Source organism: Nuphar pumila, chromosome 16 (genome assembly GCF_984573655.1).
Source record: "Nuphar pumila chromosome 16, dmNupPumi1.hap1.1, whole genome shotgun sequence".
Classification (NCBI taxonomy): domain Eukaryota; kingdom Viridiplantae; phylum Streptophyta; class Magnoliopsida; order Nymphaeales; family Nymphaeaceae; genus Nuphar; species Nuphar pumila.
The window spans coordinates 25,941,955-25,963,077 of record NC_143264.1 but is presented as its reverse complement, the minus strand read 5'-3'; the positions used below and the strand labels follow the sequence as shown (position 1 = coordinate 25,963,077).

At 35.2% G+C, this 21,123-nt stretch overlaps 1 protein-coding gene across 1 annotated transcript in view; it reads left to right on the top strand.

The window, feature by feature from the left end:
* The first annotated feature begins 5,422 nt into the window (after nt 1-5,422).
* The window catches only part of ATSPO11-1 (Spo11/DNA topoisomerase VI, subunit A protein), a 46,086-nt gene continuing 30,385 nt past the window's right edge, over nt 5,423-21,123 (top strand). Inside the window, exons 1-4 of the mRNA XM_089992490.1 lie at nt 5,423-5,477; nt 5,590-5,695; nt 15,044-15,114; nt 15,282-15,383. Coding sequence (XP_089848616.1) covers nt 5,423-5,477; nt 5,590-5,695; nt 15,044-15,114; nt 15,282-15,383 — 334 coding nt within the window. The remainder of the gene's footprint in view (nt 5,478-5,589; nt 5,696-15,043; nt 15,115-15,281; nt 15,384-21,123) is intronic.

Here is a 21,123-nt window from a genome sequence, read left to right as displayed (position 1 = left end):
ACGGAAGAGGGTGTAGTTTGCATACCCAAAATTTTTCTTTATGTTTGTATATTTGCATTGATAAAAACTCATAAAAATTAGGCTTTTAAGGAATGAGTTTTAACATATATGAATGCTTTACACAATCTAACATTTTAGAGAATTTTTTTAATCCTATAAAAAAATTATTTTGACACTAATCTAGAAAAACGTAGTTGCTTACATGAAATTCAAAGAAAAAATGGTAGATACATGTTAGAGTTTATTTTGAATCACAAGTATGAATATGCACGGGTTACTTTTAAAAACTAAGCAAATGAACAACATTGAAAATAAGAGCTCAAAAAATGAAAAAGAGCATATGTTTAGTTGTTTGATCTCTTTGTATTCCCTAGTAGCTGGGCTCCGACAGAAGTTGAAGTGTTTGATTTCTATGTCAAAAAGGATAATGAAAGAAATTACTTCTTTATCTAAGTTGATATATGTGGCCTATTTGGTTCAAGCGAGTAGAGTCTGAGGGGTGTTTACACCTAGTGCCATAAAGCCATCTAGTTTGAGAGCCACCAACCCAAAAGCCCGTTACAGGGACTTTGTAAAGAGCCTAATAGATGTTGACATTGCACATGATAAAGAAGAAAACTATATGTAAAATTATGAAAATTAAAGATCTACTGACTCGAGCAATTAAGTCTGAGGGATACTTTATATCTGATGCCCTAGGTTGTCTGGCCTGAGAGTCATTGACTCAAAGCTTGTTACATGGGTTCCGAAACCAGAAAAATTGATATAGTGTTCAACTAAAAGAAGAAAAAGTGTGGAAAATGAAAAATTAAAAAAATAAATAATTAAAAGAGAAAGAAAATCAAGAGCATAAAGATAAAGTTCACTGCTTAAGAATAATTTTTAAGAAACAAATGTAGAAAACATATAAGTAAAGACAAATAAATAATGACGTGTGTATTTGATTTTTTAAGAATAAAGCATAAATGATTATGGTTTTTCTTAGAAAAGTAAAAGAAAAAGAAAAAGTTTTACTCGGTGGTGGCATGTAAAAGGCTCTAATTATGTTTTGAAAATAATAATAGCATGAAGTATTTGTTTGAATAAACTCCTTGACGGCCTAATGCTTATTGAAGTTAAATCTTTATGTATGCATGACAGAGATGTTTGTGGGTAGCATCATTGCAAACCCTCATGTGACCTTACTAGTCCACTGGGGTAACTTAGGTGTTTAAAGAGCTTGTTGCATACACTAAATGCAATCGTGATTCCTACGAAAGTGAGTTAGGTTTTTGCTTTTGTTTTGTTATTCAAGATTAATTTGCTCAAGGACTAGCAAACGATAAGCATGAGATAATTTAATCATGCATAAATTATATATATATATATATACATGATCCATCAAAAGAATGCATTAAAAATTCATTCTTATCAATGTTTTTGATAAACTGTTTTGAAATTCAAAATAAAGATAAAATCACATATTTAAATCCTTCCTTGTGTTTTTTAGTATTTTAAGTAGTTTAGGACTTTTTAATTTGTAGTTTAATTAATTTAAGAATTGTCAACTAATATTTTAGTTGGTTTAGAAGTGTTCTTTTCTAGAAACACGTTTTTCTAAAAGTGCTCAATTAAAATTTTTGAAAATTAATTGGGGTTTTTAGGAAAAATCATGTAACCTAAATCTTTAGTATAAAAACTTAGTTTTCAGTAGAGAAGGGCGTCTCTCTCTTGAGAAAAAAATGCCAGCCTCCTCTCCCTCTTCCTCTTCTTTTTCGTTCCCAACCGATTCTCCCTTTTACTCTTCATCTTTCTCCCCCTTTGTTCTTCTCACTTTTAACCCATTCTGACACTAGTTTCTTTTTTTTCCCATCATTGGAGGCACGTGCAACTCAGAGGAAATATCACTTCTTCTTCTCAACCCCTTTGTCGAAAGTGGATCATGAGGTTTGCTTTTTGTCTCCTGTGTCTCTCTATAATTTATTATTTAAATTAGCTTTTATTTATTTTGTAGAATACATGCATAATGTTTCATTATGGCATATAACATAGTTTAATCTTCGTATATTTGTTGCATTTAGTTTAGATCGTTTGCTCTTATTTATTAGAAAAAAAATATATATCGTGTTTAACATAGCATAGAATTAATTGTGTTCATATTTATTCTTTATTTTGTTTTTGTTATTTTTTTTAGGATGCACGATACACTGCGGTTCACATATATATTTTTATACCAAACCTCTCATCATTGACAAATCTAGTCATATTCACGAAATCAGACCCGAGCCATTCAATTAGAGTGAATCAGTGCAGGTCGACCGATGTGAACAAATTTTTTTTTATATATATATATCAGTTGAGTGATCTGATCGGTCATCCATTGACCAGATTAGATAACGTTAGTTTAGTTGGTCATAAGTTTTTGGAGGATAACATGGTCTGGTACATTTACCAGTTCATGTGTGTCAGCCAAATATCGCAGACCAGCGTGGGCTGCTGCAGTCGATCATACATTCGGACCCCAGCTCATGTAGTATGAAAATATTTTTTTGAAACCCGACTTGCTGCTAGCCAAGTACTCTATTCAATGTTTATGTGCAGACTTGGTCGGCCGACCCTATTCAGCCAGCTGTGTGGATCATTATTTTTATTGATTTAAACTTTTTGTTTTAGAGTAATGTTGTGTTACAATTAGTTAGCCATATTTTAAGTTGCAATTCCTTTTATGTATTAGTTAGTCATTTAGTTAATTTAACATTAGGCTAATCAGTTTTGTTAACATCATGTGTTTTTAGTTTAATCAATTAAGTTAGATTCATTTACTTTATAGTTTTGATTGATAGTTTTTAAGTTCACATTTTTTCTTGAATCAAAATTAGTTAGTTTGTTTTAGTTTGTGCCAAGATTAGTTAGTTATAGTTTGTTGCATGTCAAGTTGTTTGTTTTGAATCAATTAGTTTTATATTTATTGCAGAGTAGTTAGTTTGTTATTTAGTTAGTTTGTTACACATTAGTTATTTGTTACAAGTTTATTATAGTTGTTAGATTAGTTTGTTAGAGTCTTGTTTTAGCAATTTTTCATCAAACTAACCTTAGATTCTGGCATTGTTTTTTTGGTTTTTGTTTTTGTCATTTTGTTTTACAGAGAAGCGGTTATGTGTGTGACAGACCCTCAAAAGTATCTTTGAAGAGCCCTCTGAGGTCCCCTAAAAAGGCCCTTCGAGCCCCTCAGAATAAAATATTAGTAGCTTTTATAATCTTGTTGGTCAAAAGGGAAGCAGTGAAGATCAAAAGGACTAGAGCGCAAGCAACTGAAACCCCTTTTTTTTTTAGTTTAGGTTTACTTATTCATTTTTTGATTTGAGTTTGTAACAAGACCATTTATTATTTTTGAGCCTTCTGCAAGAGGGTAATTCATTGTAATAGTTAGTTACTTTTATTTATTTATTTTTAAGGCAATAAAACTTGCAATTTGTGTGGAATACAAAGTTTATTATTTTGTTCCCTGAGTTCAACCTGGATTTCACCCTAGTGTGAGCCAATTATTATTATTTGGTGTCTGCCTTTCACAAAATATTTTTATCAAAAACATATCTTTAAAATTTTATTTCATAAAACTTACACCATAGTAGATTTGGTATTTGTCAAGGTATCGCTTATCAAGAGTGTATTTTGATTCGAAAATAAAAGAAATTTGAGTATTTAATTTGTCGGTCTCTTTGAAATCCTGAAGCGAATTGGTAAAGAAATGTGTGTGGCATTACCTCTTCAATACATACAAATTCACAATGTCTGCCATATATTAATATTGAGAAAATACATTCATGATCCGTCACATGTCATTCAATACGAGGATGCAGATATTTTGGAAGACCTGATAATGGAGGAGAAGCCAAAGAAGATTATTGAGAGAAGAAAATAGTTGTTGAGATACAAGACCATTCATCTCATCAAGCTTCATTGGCAACATTATGGTATTGATGAATGTACATGGGAGTTTGAGGTTAGTATGAAAGAGAAATACCTCAGTTTGCTTGAGTAGTATTTGTATTGAATTTTGAAGACAAAATTATTTTAAGAGGAGAAATATGTAACTTTTGAGATTTTTCGACAATTTTATAAGGAATAAAGACAAAATTCATGTTTCAATTTATTTTTTAAATTTTAATTTGAATAGTTGCAATTTAGAACCTGAATCTAGAAATAGATCTCAAATAGTGTAACTAGGACTCAGGGGTGAGACAACCCATTAGATGTAGATCCACTTGGAATAAGAGTCCAAGATAAGTAGGACTCAAGCCAAGTCAAATTCCCACCCAAGCTGGGACGTCCCTATCTTCCTTTCTCTCATACTTAGCTTATTTAATTATCTAGATTATTTTCTTAATTAATGAGAAATCCTAATTAGCTAGGATTGATAGATTGTTTTCTTATTCAATTAGAAGTCCTAATTAACAGGGTTTCCTTATTAAATTAAGGGTCTTCTTGAGAAATGTTATTTAGAGATAAGCTATTTCCTTCTCTCCTACAAGTTTTTCCCTCTCACATGCCCCTCTCTCTTCTTCTCTCTCCTACATGTTTTTTCTCTTCTTCCTCCCTCGTGCCCCTCTTTGAGAAAAATCCCTCATAAATGCCTGAGAGGGTGTAGCTGCATCTCCATTGATTGTGTAATTGTGGAAAGAAAGAAGTTGATCAACAAAGACAAATTTTGGGAAGTGTTCGTAGGATCCAATGATCGGATGTAGGTTCACCAAAACTTTATACTTATGTATGATGCTAAGGATACAAGAGCATGTCGTGGAATGATCCTTGGATACATATCAATATACATGTTAGCCAACATTCACATAGGAATTGATATTGTTTTATGCTTAAAAAATTTAAAACCAGGACTTTTTTTTATAAAAAAAATATTTTTATTAATAGTATAAAGCAAACGTGTTTTTGTTTTGAAAAATACTTGATTTTGGGTTAAAATTTTGGTTCTCATTGCTGTTTTATAAGTAGTATAAATACAAATATTAGCTGTTTGGAAGGTGATAGTTGTTAAGGAGATGCCAACTCTAACCAGTTGCTAAATACTCGGCTTCGAAAGTGTTGACAAATCCCAAGGCTCTCAATTCATAGATTTTGGATATCCAGGAGTTGGCGTTTCAATGCGTTTCAATGATATCCAGGATACCCAAACGCGAGGATGTGCAAAAATGGATGAAAATCACGAGCATTTTGACTAATTAAAGGTATAAGTGGATAGTTTTAGGACCCGTCTTTGAAACATAAGAGGGGGGGGGGGGGGGGGGGGCTATTGTAACAATCAAAATGTTGAACATATTTTTGTTAATTACTGATAAGTTAGGCAGTTTTTTGTAATTTACCCAAGAAACAGCGAGCACTCTAAATACCGCTCGTTTCGTTGCAGGAAAAGGAGGGAAGAGGAAGAGAGATGGAGGAAAGAGCTCCAAATTCAAATCGCTCCAGATTCCTTCGTGATATCAAAGGTTCGATCTCCCCTCACGCTCTTCGGATTCTTCGTTCCGATTTCATTCTGTTAGCGACTCTAGATGTTTTCGATCTTCATATTATCTCGTATCCTCTTCGTTTTCTCTCCAGAATTCACCCGGAATCTGGTGGAAAACCTCAGCGGAGGAAGTCTTCCCGTGGTTGCCCTAGATCGCTACCGGAGCTACTGCAATCTAACTGATCCTACGGATTCCTGGTATGAATCTGGACGAGTTCACTTTTTTCCCTTTTTTTTTGTAATGATCGTGAATTTTCGTCCCGTAAAAAATAATTCTGTAAAATTTATCGTATCCGAGGAAGAGGAATTTAGGAGTATTGTTTTTGGAAAATCGTGATGGGATTGATTTAGAAAATTTGATTTCTTTCAGTTTTTTTGTTTGTTTCGGTGAGCCTTCATTTTTCTAATTTCTTCCTGTTATAGTGGAAATGCTTGAATTATTTCAGTTTCGCTTGTTGATTTACGATGTTGAACAATGGAAACCAACTTATGATGATTAAATGCGTATTATCCCTATCATCCACCATAGAATTAACTAATTCGATATGCAATTCGCTGAAAATTTGAAATTCGTGATATACATCGAGTGTGGATGGCTTATTGTTAAAGACAAGCTTTGACTGTATAAAATATCTGCAACGATGAGACAAAACTTTGATCTTGACGTGGGTTCCTTGAGAACTGGTTGCATCATGTTAGTTCGAAAAGAAGTGGGCTCTTTTAGGATGAGTTTGAATCCCTCGGATCTTATATTCGAGTCGTTGGATTTGGTGTGGGCACAAGGCCAAATCCAAGTGATTAAAATGCTGAATCTCATATTACTCATTGTTCGAGAATCTGATACTCGCTTTTTAGTGTAAATTCAGAAATCTCAGGTAAAGTACTTGATGATGTGGTGGTACATGTTCCTGAATGATTTCAGGGCATGTTATACTGCTCAGTAGCAAAGCTTCAATTATCCATTATAGATAATCTGTGTGCCTGGTGATTGATCAAACAAAGATCTTAAACGACTGCAATTTTAGAGAGCTTGCCAACAAACTGGACCAATACCCTGCCCTTCTTCTGAAAATCATTCCTTCATCAACCTTTTCCCTTTGAGTCCTGCTGCATTTAGAAACATGTATATTAGGAGTTATTAAAAAAGAAAAGAGAGACAAAAACACTTGGTATTGTTGTATATGGCTTTGGGAGCATAGACAAGGTGTTTGTTGAAGTTTATTGAGCCTAAGTAGGGATGGCAGTGGTGTAATGAAATATGCGGAAAAGCAAAGAGTGCACTAAGCACTTACAACATCTACTAATGAACAAACAAAGAAGGGCTAATACCCAAACCCACAAGAGACAACACAACATAAAAATATAAATGTCTCTTATTGAAAGAGAGAGAGCTCTCAAGAGTGAGGAATACAAGAGGGGTTCACCCCTATTTATACACAAGAGAAGGAGAGGGAGAGGGCCAAGAGGCCTTAAAAGGAGAGCCACCTAGGGGGCTCCCCATGTAGTCGTTGGGAGCCCCCAACGGTCACAAATGTGACCATTGGGGGCCCCATCGACTACATGGTGGGGCCCCTTTTGTGTGAGCAAAAAACAAAAAACAAAAAATAGATTTTACAAAAAATAAAGAGAAAAAATAAAATAAGAAAAACAAGTACCCCTATCGGGTACTTGTGAAATGACAAAAATACCCCTATCGGGTATTTTATATATATATATATATATATATGAATTACATATATTTTAACACCCTCCCTCAAGCTTTACGGGGATATAACCGAAAGCTTGTTAAGGAGAAACAAAAACTGAGGAGCCGCAAGAGCCTTAGTGAAGAAGTCCGCCAACTGGTACTCTGATGTGACGTAAGGTAGTGCTATAGTTCCTCTTAGGTATTCATCCCGAACGTAATGGCAGTCCATCTCAATATGTTTGGTACGCTCATGGAAGGTGTGATTGCTTGCAATATAGATTGCGCTTTTGTTGTCACAACACATCTTCGAAGGAGTAGAGATGACAATGCCCATATCACTGAGGAGGCTTCTTAGCCACACAAGTTCCATGGTTGTAGTGGCCATAGCACGATATTCTGCTTCCGTCGAGGACAATGATACTTTGTGTTGCTTCTTGCATCTCCACGAAATCATAGAGTCACCTAAGAAAACACAAAAACCGGTAGTTGAGACTCGGTCATTGGGATTTCCTCCCCAATTTGCATCAGTATAAGCAATTAAGTCAAGTGACGAGGCAGAAGAAATAAAAACTCCCTTAGTTATGGTATTTTTGATATATCTGACGATCCTTAAGACTGCACTCATGTGCACAGTTGTAGGTGCATGTTGAAACTGACTGACAGAGTGGACGGCATGAGCTATGTCTGGCCGTGTGATGGATAGGTAGGTTAGAGACCCAACAAGTTGCCGGTAGGGAGTAGGATCCTCGAGAGGTGTTCCATCTTCCAACCTTAATTTTGCATTGATGACTTCTGGGGTTTCTGTCTTCTTATCATCGGAGATACCCGATTTGGAACAGATGTCAGCAGCAAGTTTCATCTGAGAGAGAATGTACCCTCGAGGAGAGTACGCCACTTCAATTCCTAAAAAATATCTTAAGAAACCAAGGTCAGACATATCAAAATTTTCTTTCAAAACCTTTTTAATATCCTTAATGCCTTGCTCATCACTTCCTGTGATGATCATATCATCAACATAAAGTAGTAAAATAACTACTGAAGACCCTGCACTTTTCACAAATAAAGCAGTGTCAGTATGACATGAACGAAAATTTAAACTTGTCATTACATTACTAAATCTATCATGCCAAGCCTTTGGAGCTTGTTTTAAACCATATAATGCCTTTTTAAGTTTAAGAATTTTATTTTTACCAATACATACTCCTGGTGGGGGATCCATGTAAACTTCTTCATTTAATTCGCCATTTAGAAATGCATTCTTAACATCGAGTTGATAGATAGGCCATTTCTTCACAGACGCAATAGCAATAAGAGTCCTAACACTAGTCATTCTAGCAACAGGTGCGAAGGTTTCTTCATAATCTATACCATATTCCTGAGCATATCCTTTAGCTACTAACCGTGCTTTATAACGTTCTAATGAACCATCACTCTTGGTTTTAATTTTGAAGACCCATCTACATCCTATTGATTTCTTTCCAATGGGTAACGAAGTTATTTCCCAAGTTTTAGCTTTTTCAAGGGCACTAAGCTCTAAGTTCATGGCTTCAACCCATTGGGGAGTATTTTTGGCCTCATTATAGTGTGAAGGTTCATGAAATGAATGCAACGCAATTAGACATGCTCTATATCTAGGAGTTAGGGACTCATAGGAAACAAACCTATTTGGAGGATTGGAGATCCGACTGGATCTCCTTAAAGATGTTTCTTCAATGTCGGATCCTTGAGAGTATTTTTCTAAGGCACTTATCTGAGTTTGTTGACCACGCCTAACATATGTTTGGATTGGTCTATTATTCTCATCTATAGCATTATCAAGAGGAATTTCCTCTAGGTCATTCAAAGACTCATTAGAGATTTCCTCTTCTTGAGGAGTCTCATCTTCTTGAGATAGAAGATCAAATAAAAAAGTATATTCACTTTCGTCAATATCTTTAGTTTTCACAAAACCATTTTCATTTTCCAAAAATGTTACATCTTTGGATACATAGAGTTTGTTATTTTTCAAGTCAAAACATCTAAAACCCTTTTGATTTTCTCCATAACCCAAGAAAACACATTCAATAGCTTTAGGAGATAATTTGTCCCGTTTATGAGTAAGGACAAAACATTTACATCCAAAAACTCTTAATCTATTGAAGTCTGATGTTCTTTCAAATAGTTTTTCGTATGAAGATGTATTTTGTAAGGAAGAAGATATCATTCTATTTATTAAATAAGTTGAGGTTAAGGCCGCTTCGGCCCAAAAATTCTTTGGAATTTCTTTGGAAATAAGGAGTGTCCTAGTGGTTTCCATGATATGTCTATGCTTTCTTTCGGCCAAGCCGTTTTGTTGGGGAGTCCTAGGAAACGATCTTTGATGACAAATTCCATTTACTTCTAAATAGTTTTGAAATTCATTTGATAAATATTCTCCACCCGAATCGGATCTAAGAGTAGAGATATTACTTGAAAATTGATTTTTAACTATCATATGAAATTTTTTGAAAAAATCAAAGACTTCAGATTTTAAATTGAGAAAGTAGATCCATACATACCTAGTGTAGTCATCGATGAAAGTGACATAATAGGAGTACCCTCCTTTAGACATGACAGGGGAAGGACCCCAAACATCCGAATGGACTAACTCAAAAGGTCTTTTGGACACAAAAGTTCGGTTTGGAAAAGGAGTAGATTTCATTTTGCCAAAAATACAATTCTTACAAACAAAATGTTTCTCATTACAAAATTTCTTTCCAAATGGAAAGGAGTACATTTTTGAGAAACTTGGATGTCCAAGTCTTTGATGCCAAATATCAATATTTTTATCTTGGACATGGTTACAAAAAGAGTTAATGGGGAGTTTCAAGTTGCTCATGTAATAGAGATCTCCCCTTCTATGGCCTTGCTCAATCAGCTTCCCGGACCGGAGATCCTGTATAGAGCAATCCTTAGTTGAGAAGGAGATTTTACATCCATGATCGCATATTTGAGCAACAGAGAGGAGATTTAAATTAAGTTGAGGTACAACTCTCACGTTTGGCACAAAGAAGTCTTTTGAAAAGTTTAAGGTTCCAAAATTTTTTACTTGTAAAGATGTACCATCGGCAGTTGAAACATAGGAGTTTTTATAATTATTACATAAATCGGAAAGCTCATTTTCAAGGGGGGTCATATGAAAGGAAGCTCCAGAGTCAAGGATCCAAGACGACATACCTGGAGGAGAGGAGGAAGCTACGGCGGCACCCGAAGTTGATGGAATCTTGAGTAGAGTTTGTAGTGCCTCCGATAGTTGAGCAAGAGAAAAAGAGTCCGTTCCTTTGATTGCTTCCTCTTTCTTTTGAGTAGCTTCTTCAACGGAAGCAACTTTATTTTTTGGTGCTTCATTCAACTTAGGGCAATTAGCTCTTATATGACCCGGTTCTTGACAATGATGGCAAATGACTTTTCTATAGTTGCCATTATAGTTATTTTGCCTTCCAAAATGTGGAGGTTTGTAGGTTTTCATATGGTTGCCGGGTTTTGATACGGCCAAGACATCATTTCCTCCTTTAATCATGCCAAGACGGGTTTCTTCTTGGCATATTTCGGCTATGGCATCTTCCAAGGGAAGAGGCTTTGATCTATGTAGGAGGGAGGATCTAACTTGTTCATATTCGGGCCTAAGCCCATGTAAAAATTGGAAAAAGTGTTCTTTTTCCATTTGTTCTCTCCTTAATTCCACATCTATACTAGAAACCCATTTTGGTTCTAGTAAGGATAGCTCATCCCATAGAGGGCCAAGAGTGCTAAAGTAGTCCCTAACACTCATTTCTCCTTGCTTGATAGTCCGGATTTTTTCTTGAAAAAAGAATTGACGAGCAAGGTCTTTTTGTGTAAATATACCTTTCATGAAGAACCATGCTTCATTTGCCATCCGAAATTTGGCAATGTTGGCGCAAATCTTGAGCTCCACATTGTTCATGAACCAAGCAAGAATCTTGGCATGCTTACTTTCCCAATCTTCTATTTTAGATTGGTGATCTTCAATGGCCTTCATGCGGGCATCTCCTTCAAGAGCTTTTTCTTGATCGCCTTCCATCTTAGTTAGTTGGAGTTGTGGTTTCGGAATGGTGCCCATAACGTATCCCCAAAGCTTTTTCCCTTTGAGGTTGTTTTCCATGGCGGCGGCCCACATCATGTAGTTGGAGCCATTGAGCTTGAAGGAGAGATCAATCTTTTGTTCTCCTTCCATAATAACCACTCACAAGAGGATACCAAGGAGAGAGAAAAACAAAAAAAAAACAAATATAGCTACACCACTAGCTATATTAAGAAGAAGAGCATACACAAGGCTCTGATACCATGTAATGAAATATGCGGAAAAGCAAAGAGTGCACTAAGCACTTACAACATCTACTAATGAACAAACAAAGAAGGGCTAATACCCAAACCCACAAGAGACAACACAACATAAAAATATAAATGTCTCTTATTGAAAGAGAGAGAGAGCTCTCAAGAGTGAGGAATACAAGAGGGGTTTACCCCTATTTATACACAAGAGAAGGAGAGGGAGAGGGCCAAGAGGCCTTAAAAGGAGAGCCACCTAGGGGGCTCCCCATGTAGTCGTTGGGAGCCCCCAACGGTCACAAATGTGACCGTTGGGGGCCCCATCGACTACATGGTGGGGCCCCTTTTGTGTGAGCAAAAAACAAAAAATAAAAAAATAGATTTTACAAAAAATAAAGAGAAAAAATAAAATAAGAAAAACAAGTACCCCTATCGGGTACTTGTGAAATGACAAAAATACCCCTATCGGGTATTATATATAATATATATATATATATATATATATATATATATATATATATATATATATATATATGAATTACATATATTTTAACAAGTGGACCGGGGGAAAGCGGGGCCCCGCCCCGCCTCGCCCCGTTTGGACTGGGGATGAAGGGTATGAAACGGGGATGGAGGCGGGGGTGGAGGATAAAATCCATCCCCGCCGCGGAGGCGGGGCGGGGGTGAACGTGCACTTTTCCCCGCCCCGTCCCCGCCACGATCCCCGCCTCATCCCCGCCCCAACCCCGCCCCGACCACTTTTCCCTGCAATATCCCCGCCCCGCCTTATCCCCGTTTGGACCGGGGATGAAGGGTATGAAACGGGGATGGAGGCGGGGGTGGAGGATAAAATCCATCCCCGCCGCGGAGGCGGGGCGGGGGTGGAGGATAAAATTTTGAGGCGGGGCGGGGGTGGAAACCTTGTCCCCCGCCCCGCCCCACTGCCATCCCTAAGCCTAAGCAAAGTGAGATTGAACAGGGGATCTTGACTCTTTCTGCTTGTCGTCACCTTTATACATGGACAAAAGAATCAATAATTCAAATGGAAGACATTATTTTCCGAAATAATAAAGAAAATTCCAATTTGTAATAGTGCACATCATATCAAAACTGAAGTAGCAATAAAATGGCCAGACAATGCTTAGAGAGCAGATCAAGTGATCTGCCAAATCACTTTAAGAAAAGTGATTTGGCATCCTCACCGTCCACAATGTAATCAAGGACCATGAGGTCCTTGTGGGATGAAGCAATGGACGGTGAAGATGTCAAATCACTTTCTTAAAGTGATTTGACAGATCGCCTGATCTGCTCTCCAGTGCTTAGCTGATCTTGGACTATATTCAGATTAATTAAAGAACCAAATAATATGGAGTCCCTTATTTGCATACTGTTTTCAGATTTTCCAAGTCAGAGAGCAGTCAGAAAAAAACCCTCCAGGTTTGACAACAATCATGTGCAAGTACATCATTTATACTTCATAACAGTGTTCTTAGCAAAAATAGCATATCAAGCAATGTTGTAAGTATTGTACCGTATTGTACGATACAGTACTATACATATCATTACTCAAGGCAAAAGTGATACCATACACACTCCTATCGCGATACAAGTGTGTATCATATCTGTATCATATGTATCGTATGATACAACCCTGAATCGTGCCGTATCGTACGATATACGCCTTTGACGCACTTTAAAAATGTCTGAAACTTTATTTTTTATTTTTTTGAGTTTTAAAGACCTCTCGAGAGCCGACTTCCTCATTTGTGTAGAGGCCATTAGAGGGATATCCACGCACTCTAGGAGCCGTGAGAGTGATTTGGTTGCCGATCTGTGCACAACATAGAGTGATTTTGCTGTTTGCTCAAGGGTACATTTACACCATTTTTTCACTCAAGGAAGTGGGTTAAGGTAAAATATCTCTATTATGAGTAAAATTATAAAACTACCCTATTTTTTTTTTGTAGAAATTAGGGATATATATCAAGGTAGAAATTAAACTCCACACTCCAACAAATATGACATCATATGATCCAGCATGGCAATGGGGCACTCAAGTAATGAGTGAAAATCGAGTGCAACTATTGACATAATATTTTTGTTTATGTAATATGAACGTATGAGTGTTATGGTATGTTCTTAATTGCAAGATATTTAATATTTTGCATTGTTCTTGTGAGGTAGTTGATGTTTGATGATGTCTTATGCAGATTATAGAGACATAAATGCTTCATATGTGATTTTATGGTTGTATTTTGTGCAATTCATCATTGTTTCATGTGTTATGATTTTTTTAGAATTTTTGCTAATTTTTTCTGATTTGCCATATTTTTTTTGGTTTTTTTTATTAAAAAATTATGATTTTTTATGATACGATACGATATGTATCTTATTTTGGACCCAACCGATATGGGTAATGATACAATACTTACAACCTTGATATCAAAAAATGGTGCCAAATTACCATAATGAAAATTTTCTCAGACATTTGAATAAGTAAAATATGCTGAAAGCTGCCATATAGAAGCATAGTCACAAATATCGGTATCGGCTATTTCTCACAATATTATAGGTTTGGTGATAAATCTTGGAAAATTCTCATGCTTAAACAAATAAAAGATATATAAAAATACAAAAATAAGTAAGAAAGTATCATGTTTAGATGATAAAATACATATATAATGAAAGAAATAAGTAAAAAATGCAAAATAAAGAAGAAAAACACATTTAAGATGTAGAAAATAAATAAAAACAGTAACAATAATTGATAATATCACAATATTATCATGAGAATATCGTGATAATATTACGATATTATCAAATTGACAATATTTTTAAAACATCACGTTATTTTACCTATAATATCATTTGCAGAAAATACAGCAATAATATCGTGATATTTTGAAAATATCACCGATATCTGTGACTGTATAAAAGTAATGATAGCCCCAGAAGATCAAATACAAAGTGGAAAGGAAATATTCAGTGACCAAAAATGATGAAACTTGATATGAATTGGAAGTTGACAATGCTTTGCAGGATATCATGTCATGCAAAAAGTTGACATTTTGTAAGGCAGATTACACAAATCCATAACAGTTTAGGTAAATTGATCACTTCAAATCCCAATCCTTATTTAATGTTACTACAAGTTGATGAATCCAAACAAAAACTTCTTTAGATGTTTATATGGCTTCATTGAGCAATACAAAGTTGCGAGTAATAGAACTGATAGCAATTAAACAGAAAATAATGATCAAAGGTCAAGCAGAACATGAGATGATATGTACTCGCGGCAAATGGATTTTTTGTCAGGATCTAATCAAGGGGCTCTGTGTGGGTTCAAAGACATAAAACCATGCACATGAAGTACTTTGACTAATTCGAAAGGTGTATTATTTACAGTATGGAGTATTGCACGCCTAATATTCTTCTTTCTTTCCTGTGCATGTAATGCATATTTAGAAAATATGATGGTCTATGATGTAAGAATGTGCCCTTGGCTATTTTTGAGGTCTAATCTTTTCTGTTTTTGTTTTTTTGCCATAAAGCTGTTGCTCTAGCTTGATTGCTAATAAAGAAATAATTTCTATGGAAAGAGAAAGCCATGCACGCAGACTTGGTAAGAACCATCTTGGTTACATAGTGAAACTTTCTCATGTTGTAGTACTTCTTTCTAAAATACTCTCTCTCTCTCTCTACACTATGTTATGCCTTAGCATGTGCGTGACATTTGTTTTGGTACAAGTGTTTCTGTTCACATTTGAATGTTGAGATATGGATTGCCAGATGTGCTGTTAAGAATCCTTTTGATTATTCAACAATTGCTACAAGAAAACAAGCATGCACCAAAGAGGGATATTTACTACATGCACCCATCCATTTTTACAGGTAATTCATCATGAGGTTATCTTTGTTTCTTGAATTTCATCCCTTGCTTTTAGGGATTTTGTGGTACTTTCTTTTATTCGTTATTTATTGGTAGATCTGGCTTAATTCTCATTCACTGGCTTATGGATGAAAATTTGTTGTTTGTTCTTATTGCTTTTATGAGTATCATTTATTTCATTATTCTTCATCTGTTGGTTATGAATTGTTTGCATATCTGGAGAATATATTATCATCTAGTGGAATAACCAATTTAACTTTAACTCCAGTCATGAAAGGACTTGCATAATCACACATCTTTCCTATTTAATCCATCACTCATTATTTTATTGTTATTCTTGGGCGCTCTGTAAAACTTGACTGAACTTGCCTAGAGTTCTGCCCAACCATGATTTACTCAGAGATGCGGTTAAAATATTTAATCTAAAGAAATCATAAATACCATATTAAGTGTTAATTTTAAGCAATTCTAAACCATTGTAGTTATAGATAATTGCAGAACAGTGGCAGCCACCTAGATCTGAGGTGCTTCAAGTGCGATTTGTTTCTTGGGATTATGCTGAAGCTGTCAAGTGTGCTATTTATAAATGTAGAGGAGAGTTGTTACTTATTGGAGGCAAGTTCTCTAAGTGACAGGGATATGCTAATGCCAATGGTTCTTTGTATGGATGAAATCAATGGAGCATTAGAGGGCAGTCATGCAGATTTAGGAGTGTTTGCCAACAGGAAAAGATGGATTGGAGAAACGAAGGTTGTGTGGGAGGGCAGGGAGCCCACACCCATAATATTGCAAATTCCATTTTTTTGCAAGAGGGGTTGCAAATATCTAAAAGGTTCTTGTGAGTCTTTATGTTACATGTGTTTCATGGATAGGAGACTCCATGTACCGGAAAAAGAATGCCTCCATGTTGGAGACAATCTTCTGACCCGAGCATGCGTAATGTTTGTAATGCTTATACCTGAGAAATGAAATAACATGGTAGGGGGCTGAATCCCCCAACATGCTATAAAAAAAGAAAAACTCCGAGTTGAAAATTGAAATCGAATGTAATCTATTACAGATAAAATGAAAGTGTAAATACAACATAAATAATCAAGATCCTAAAAGAAATAGATGAAGTTAGGATCATGGTTTCAAGTTCTTGTAAAGAAATGGAAGCCACCAACAAGATCCACCACAATGCTGAAGTGAACACACCAAAAGCCATAAATGGGCTCACTCACAGAGCACACCAAAAGCCACAAATGGGCTCAATCACAAAATCCACACAAGGGGCAAAACAACAAGCTAAAATAAATAATATTTGATTGATAACCTTTATGCAAGATGCATACAAGAGTGAGGGGAGTCATTCCCCATTTATACACAGCAAGCAATCTCCATAGAGACATTGGGAGAGGCCCAACGGCTCTATTTAGACCCGTTGGGGCCTCTCCCAATGTCTCTATGGTTTGAATGTTGACTGTTAGAAAGTGACTTGGAATACATTGGGTTCAATAATGAACCCATACTTATGCAGGTGGAGTGCAAATATACCCATTAAAGGGAAACAACATAAGCACATAATGTGCTAACACATAAAACCCATAAAAAGGAAAAAATATGACATAAAGTCATAAGTTGCATATCATTGAAGAGTAATGGAGAAGGGGTAAAAACCCCATTACAATGGAGCATAAGCTCCCTCAAGAATGCGAAATACAAAGGGGAAATCCCCTATTTATAAGCATGAAAAGGGACCACCTTGGGGGTTCCCAAAGGGGACGTTGGAGATCCCCCAACGGTCACATTTGTGACCGTTGGGGGCTCCCAACGTCACTTTTGGGAGGCCCCCAATGTGGTACGAAATCCAAAAATATAAAAAACAAAAAATAAAAATAAAACAAAAATTACAATGCATATTCCAATTGGAATATGCGTAAAATGCTAATTTACAAGAATACCCTTGAGGGTATTTTAGGAAGATAAAATATATATATTTATATATATATATAAATAGAGATATGTATACATATATATATATACGTATCTTTATATATATATATATAAATATATATATGTACATTTAAGGATCAACATATTTTAACACCCCCCCTCAATCTTTGCGGGGAAACGAAAAGATTGAACAAAGGGCAAGACTCCAAGAGGCTCCGGCAAGGATGCAATGGAACTTGAAAAGGCCTTCCTCCTATTGTCTTCAAATTTCCCGAACTATCCAGGGTACTTCTCTTTGTCTTATCTCCAAGATCCTGTGAAATAACAACAAAGAAACAAGTAAAACAAATCTTTGTACTTTTATTCAAATGGAACATTTCTAACTAGCACAGGTTAGAAGAGATGCAAATTATGCAAAAATGACACCAAAGTTTCAAAATCATATATCATGTTTAAAACAAAATGAGCGGAAGCAAATTATGCAGAAATAAATTGCAAGAATGCATAATGCATTCATAAGGTCCAACGTTGGACAAATATAACCCCATAATGGGGAATAACAAAATGGTCCACTAAGGGACACCACAATAAGCCTACGAAGAGGCATGATATACATAAACATTATTGAATGAGGGCCAAAAAAGGCCATAAAGAGCATATGCATATACTTATCATGAAATGAATTAATACTCAAAGAACTCATTAATGAACATGCTTCAAACATATAATGAAGTGCCAAACAAGAGAAACAAAGTCTCCAAGCATACTTTAGGCAAAATAAACCCAAGAGTTCACAAGGTTTTAAAATCATTTATGAAAGACATACTTAATACACATTTTGCATATAAGGGTGGCAAAAACCATAAGCACTTAATATATAGATTAAATGCTAAGAAATCAACTTGATATGCATATCAAAAATATGATTTGCTTGAAAAACACAAGTCATGAATGAAATTTTGCAAATTTCAACAATAGTTTATCCATTACAAACATCTTCCTCATTAGTCCTCCAAAACCCATAAATTAAGTGTATAAGCTACTAGATCAAGAATATAAAGCCATTAAAGGCCAAAGACACACACAAAGGTGTGTAAAAGAACCTCTTGTCTACATATAATAATACTTGAAATAAGTGCATCTACGACAAGAACAAGAGAATACATGCCAACATGGACTAAAAAGTATCTTTTGTCTACGTAAAAAATACACTTAAAACCAAGTATGTTCAGCTAGTAGAACAAGAGTAATAAGCCAACCATGGGCTTAAAACATAATACATCTCTTGTCTACATATGATAGCATTTGAAATGAGTGAAATAAGCCAACCATGGGCATACATCTTAAGCGACTAGAACAAGGACACAAACGCCAACATAGGCTAAAAATCACACACCATGGTGTGAATCAACGTGCCTTGTCTAATATAAAAACACTCAAGACAAGTGTGTTTAGCTACTAGACCAACAGAGCAAAAGCCAACAAAGGGCTAAAAACACACGAAGGTGTAATAAAATTCTTGTCTACATATGATGACACTTAGATAATGGGCATAAAAGGAAAAGACTTTTGAGGCAATAAACTTGTAATGAAAATAAACCTCGAATAAAACAATACTCCTTTTAAAATGAATTCTCATAACAATAACATGCATGTAAAAAATATCTTCAACAAGATACTATAATCGATAAAATAAAATTCTTGAGAACATACAAATGTGTGAACATACACACACCAAGAACACTTAGAATACTTGTGCAAAATCACAAGAACACAAAATCATAAATGTGCAAATGCACTCATAAGATTCATAAACAAGAAAAGGTTGGGCAATAATCCCAAAACCCTTGATTTTTAATATACCTTAAAACATTTAATGTTTTAAAACATCATATGTCCATCACATTTACATAGAAGCATCCATAATATCAATGGCCACAAGAGAAAAAATGAGTGACACACTCATAATTAGAGATCATACAACAAATCATTTTAGAGTCCCAAGGTGCCCATAACTCACCTCAACAACCATCTATAATATGGAAGGTGGACAAACTAAAATGATATAACACGAGGTGCCCATAACTCACCTCAACAAACATCTCTAATATAACAATAATAAGGCCAAATAAAATATACATTAAATAACATGTGATGGACAAATATAAATGCCACAAAAAGGCAATAAACACTTAAGGAATCATTTTTCAAAGAAAAGAGGACCGATTAAAAAATTGAATCAAAAGGTCCAATAATCAATAATGTGCTTTATAACAACAATTTTGCATAAACACAAATTATGCTTAATCTTCAAACAAGTCATTTATACCAAAAAGGACGCAAAAGATGAACTTATAGGTCAATCATGAGATAGTTCGATAAACACAAATTATATATTTGAACAACAAACGAGTTCACCAAATTTGAGGGAGATAATTTTAAAATATACGAGCACACGAAATGTGAAAAGACATAATTCAACTATCATAACCATTAAACGAACAAACTATATGCAAGAAACATATTTTCAAATGCATAATACTTTAAGAAAAGGGATACATACCGAATAACTTCAAAGCAAAAAGGAAGAGCAATGAATACTTCACCATTTCTTGAGCGACACGCTTTCCGTTGCACCAAAGGACAACCCCATCGTGACCTCACTTTGATACCATGTTAGAAAGTGACTTGGAATACATTGGGTTCAATAATGAACCCATACTTATGCACGTGGAGTGCAAATATACCCATTAAAGGGAAACAACATAAGCACATAATGTTCTAACACATAAAACCCATAAAAAAGGAAAAATATGACATAAAGTCATAAGTTGCATATCATTGAAGAGTAATGGAGAAGGGGTAAAAACCCCATTACAATGGAGCATAAGCTCCCTCAAGAATGCGAAATACAAAGGGGAAATCCCCTATTTATAAGCATGAAAAGGGACCACCTTGGGGGCTCCAAAAGGGGACGTTGAAGAGCCCCCAACGGTCACATTTGTGACCGTTGGGGGCTCCCAACGTCACTTTTGGGAGGCCCCCAATGTGGTACGAAATCCAAAAATATAAAAAACAAAAAATGAAAATAAAACAAAAATTACAATGCATATTCCAATTGGAATATGCGTAAAATGCTAATTTACAAGAATACCCTTGAGGGTATTTTAGGAAGATAAAATATATATATTTATATATATAAATAGAGATATGTATACATATATATATATGTATACGTATCTTTATATATATATAAATATATATATGTACATTTAAGGATCAACATATTTTAACATTGACTAGTCCACTTTGTTGACTAGTTAGCTTTTAACTAAAAGGACTAACCTAACTAAAAACTAACCTAGTTACATATATATATGTACATTTATGTATGTATATTGTTAAAACAAAGAAAGAGAAAAATATATATTTATATGGATATATATAAATATATATGTACAATTTTAACACTCCCCCTCAAACTTACGGTACAATAACCGAAAGTTTGTCTAATAGAAAGTGAAAACATGGAGCAACAAGTGGTTTGGTGAAGAAATCTTCTAATTGGTATTCTGATATAATATAAGGCAAATAGATGGTCCTATGTAGATACTCCTCTCTAACATAGTGACAATCCATTTCGATATTTTAGTACGTTCATGAAAAGTACGATTACTGGCAATATAGATCACACTCTTATTGTCTCAACATATGCGAGAGGCTCCTGTCACTTGAACTCCCATATCAACCAACAACCTTCTGAGTCAGACTACCTCTATCATTATAGTTGCCTGTTAAAAGAAAACT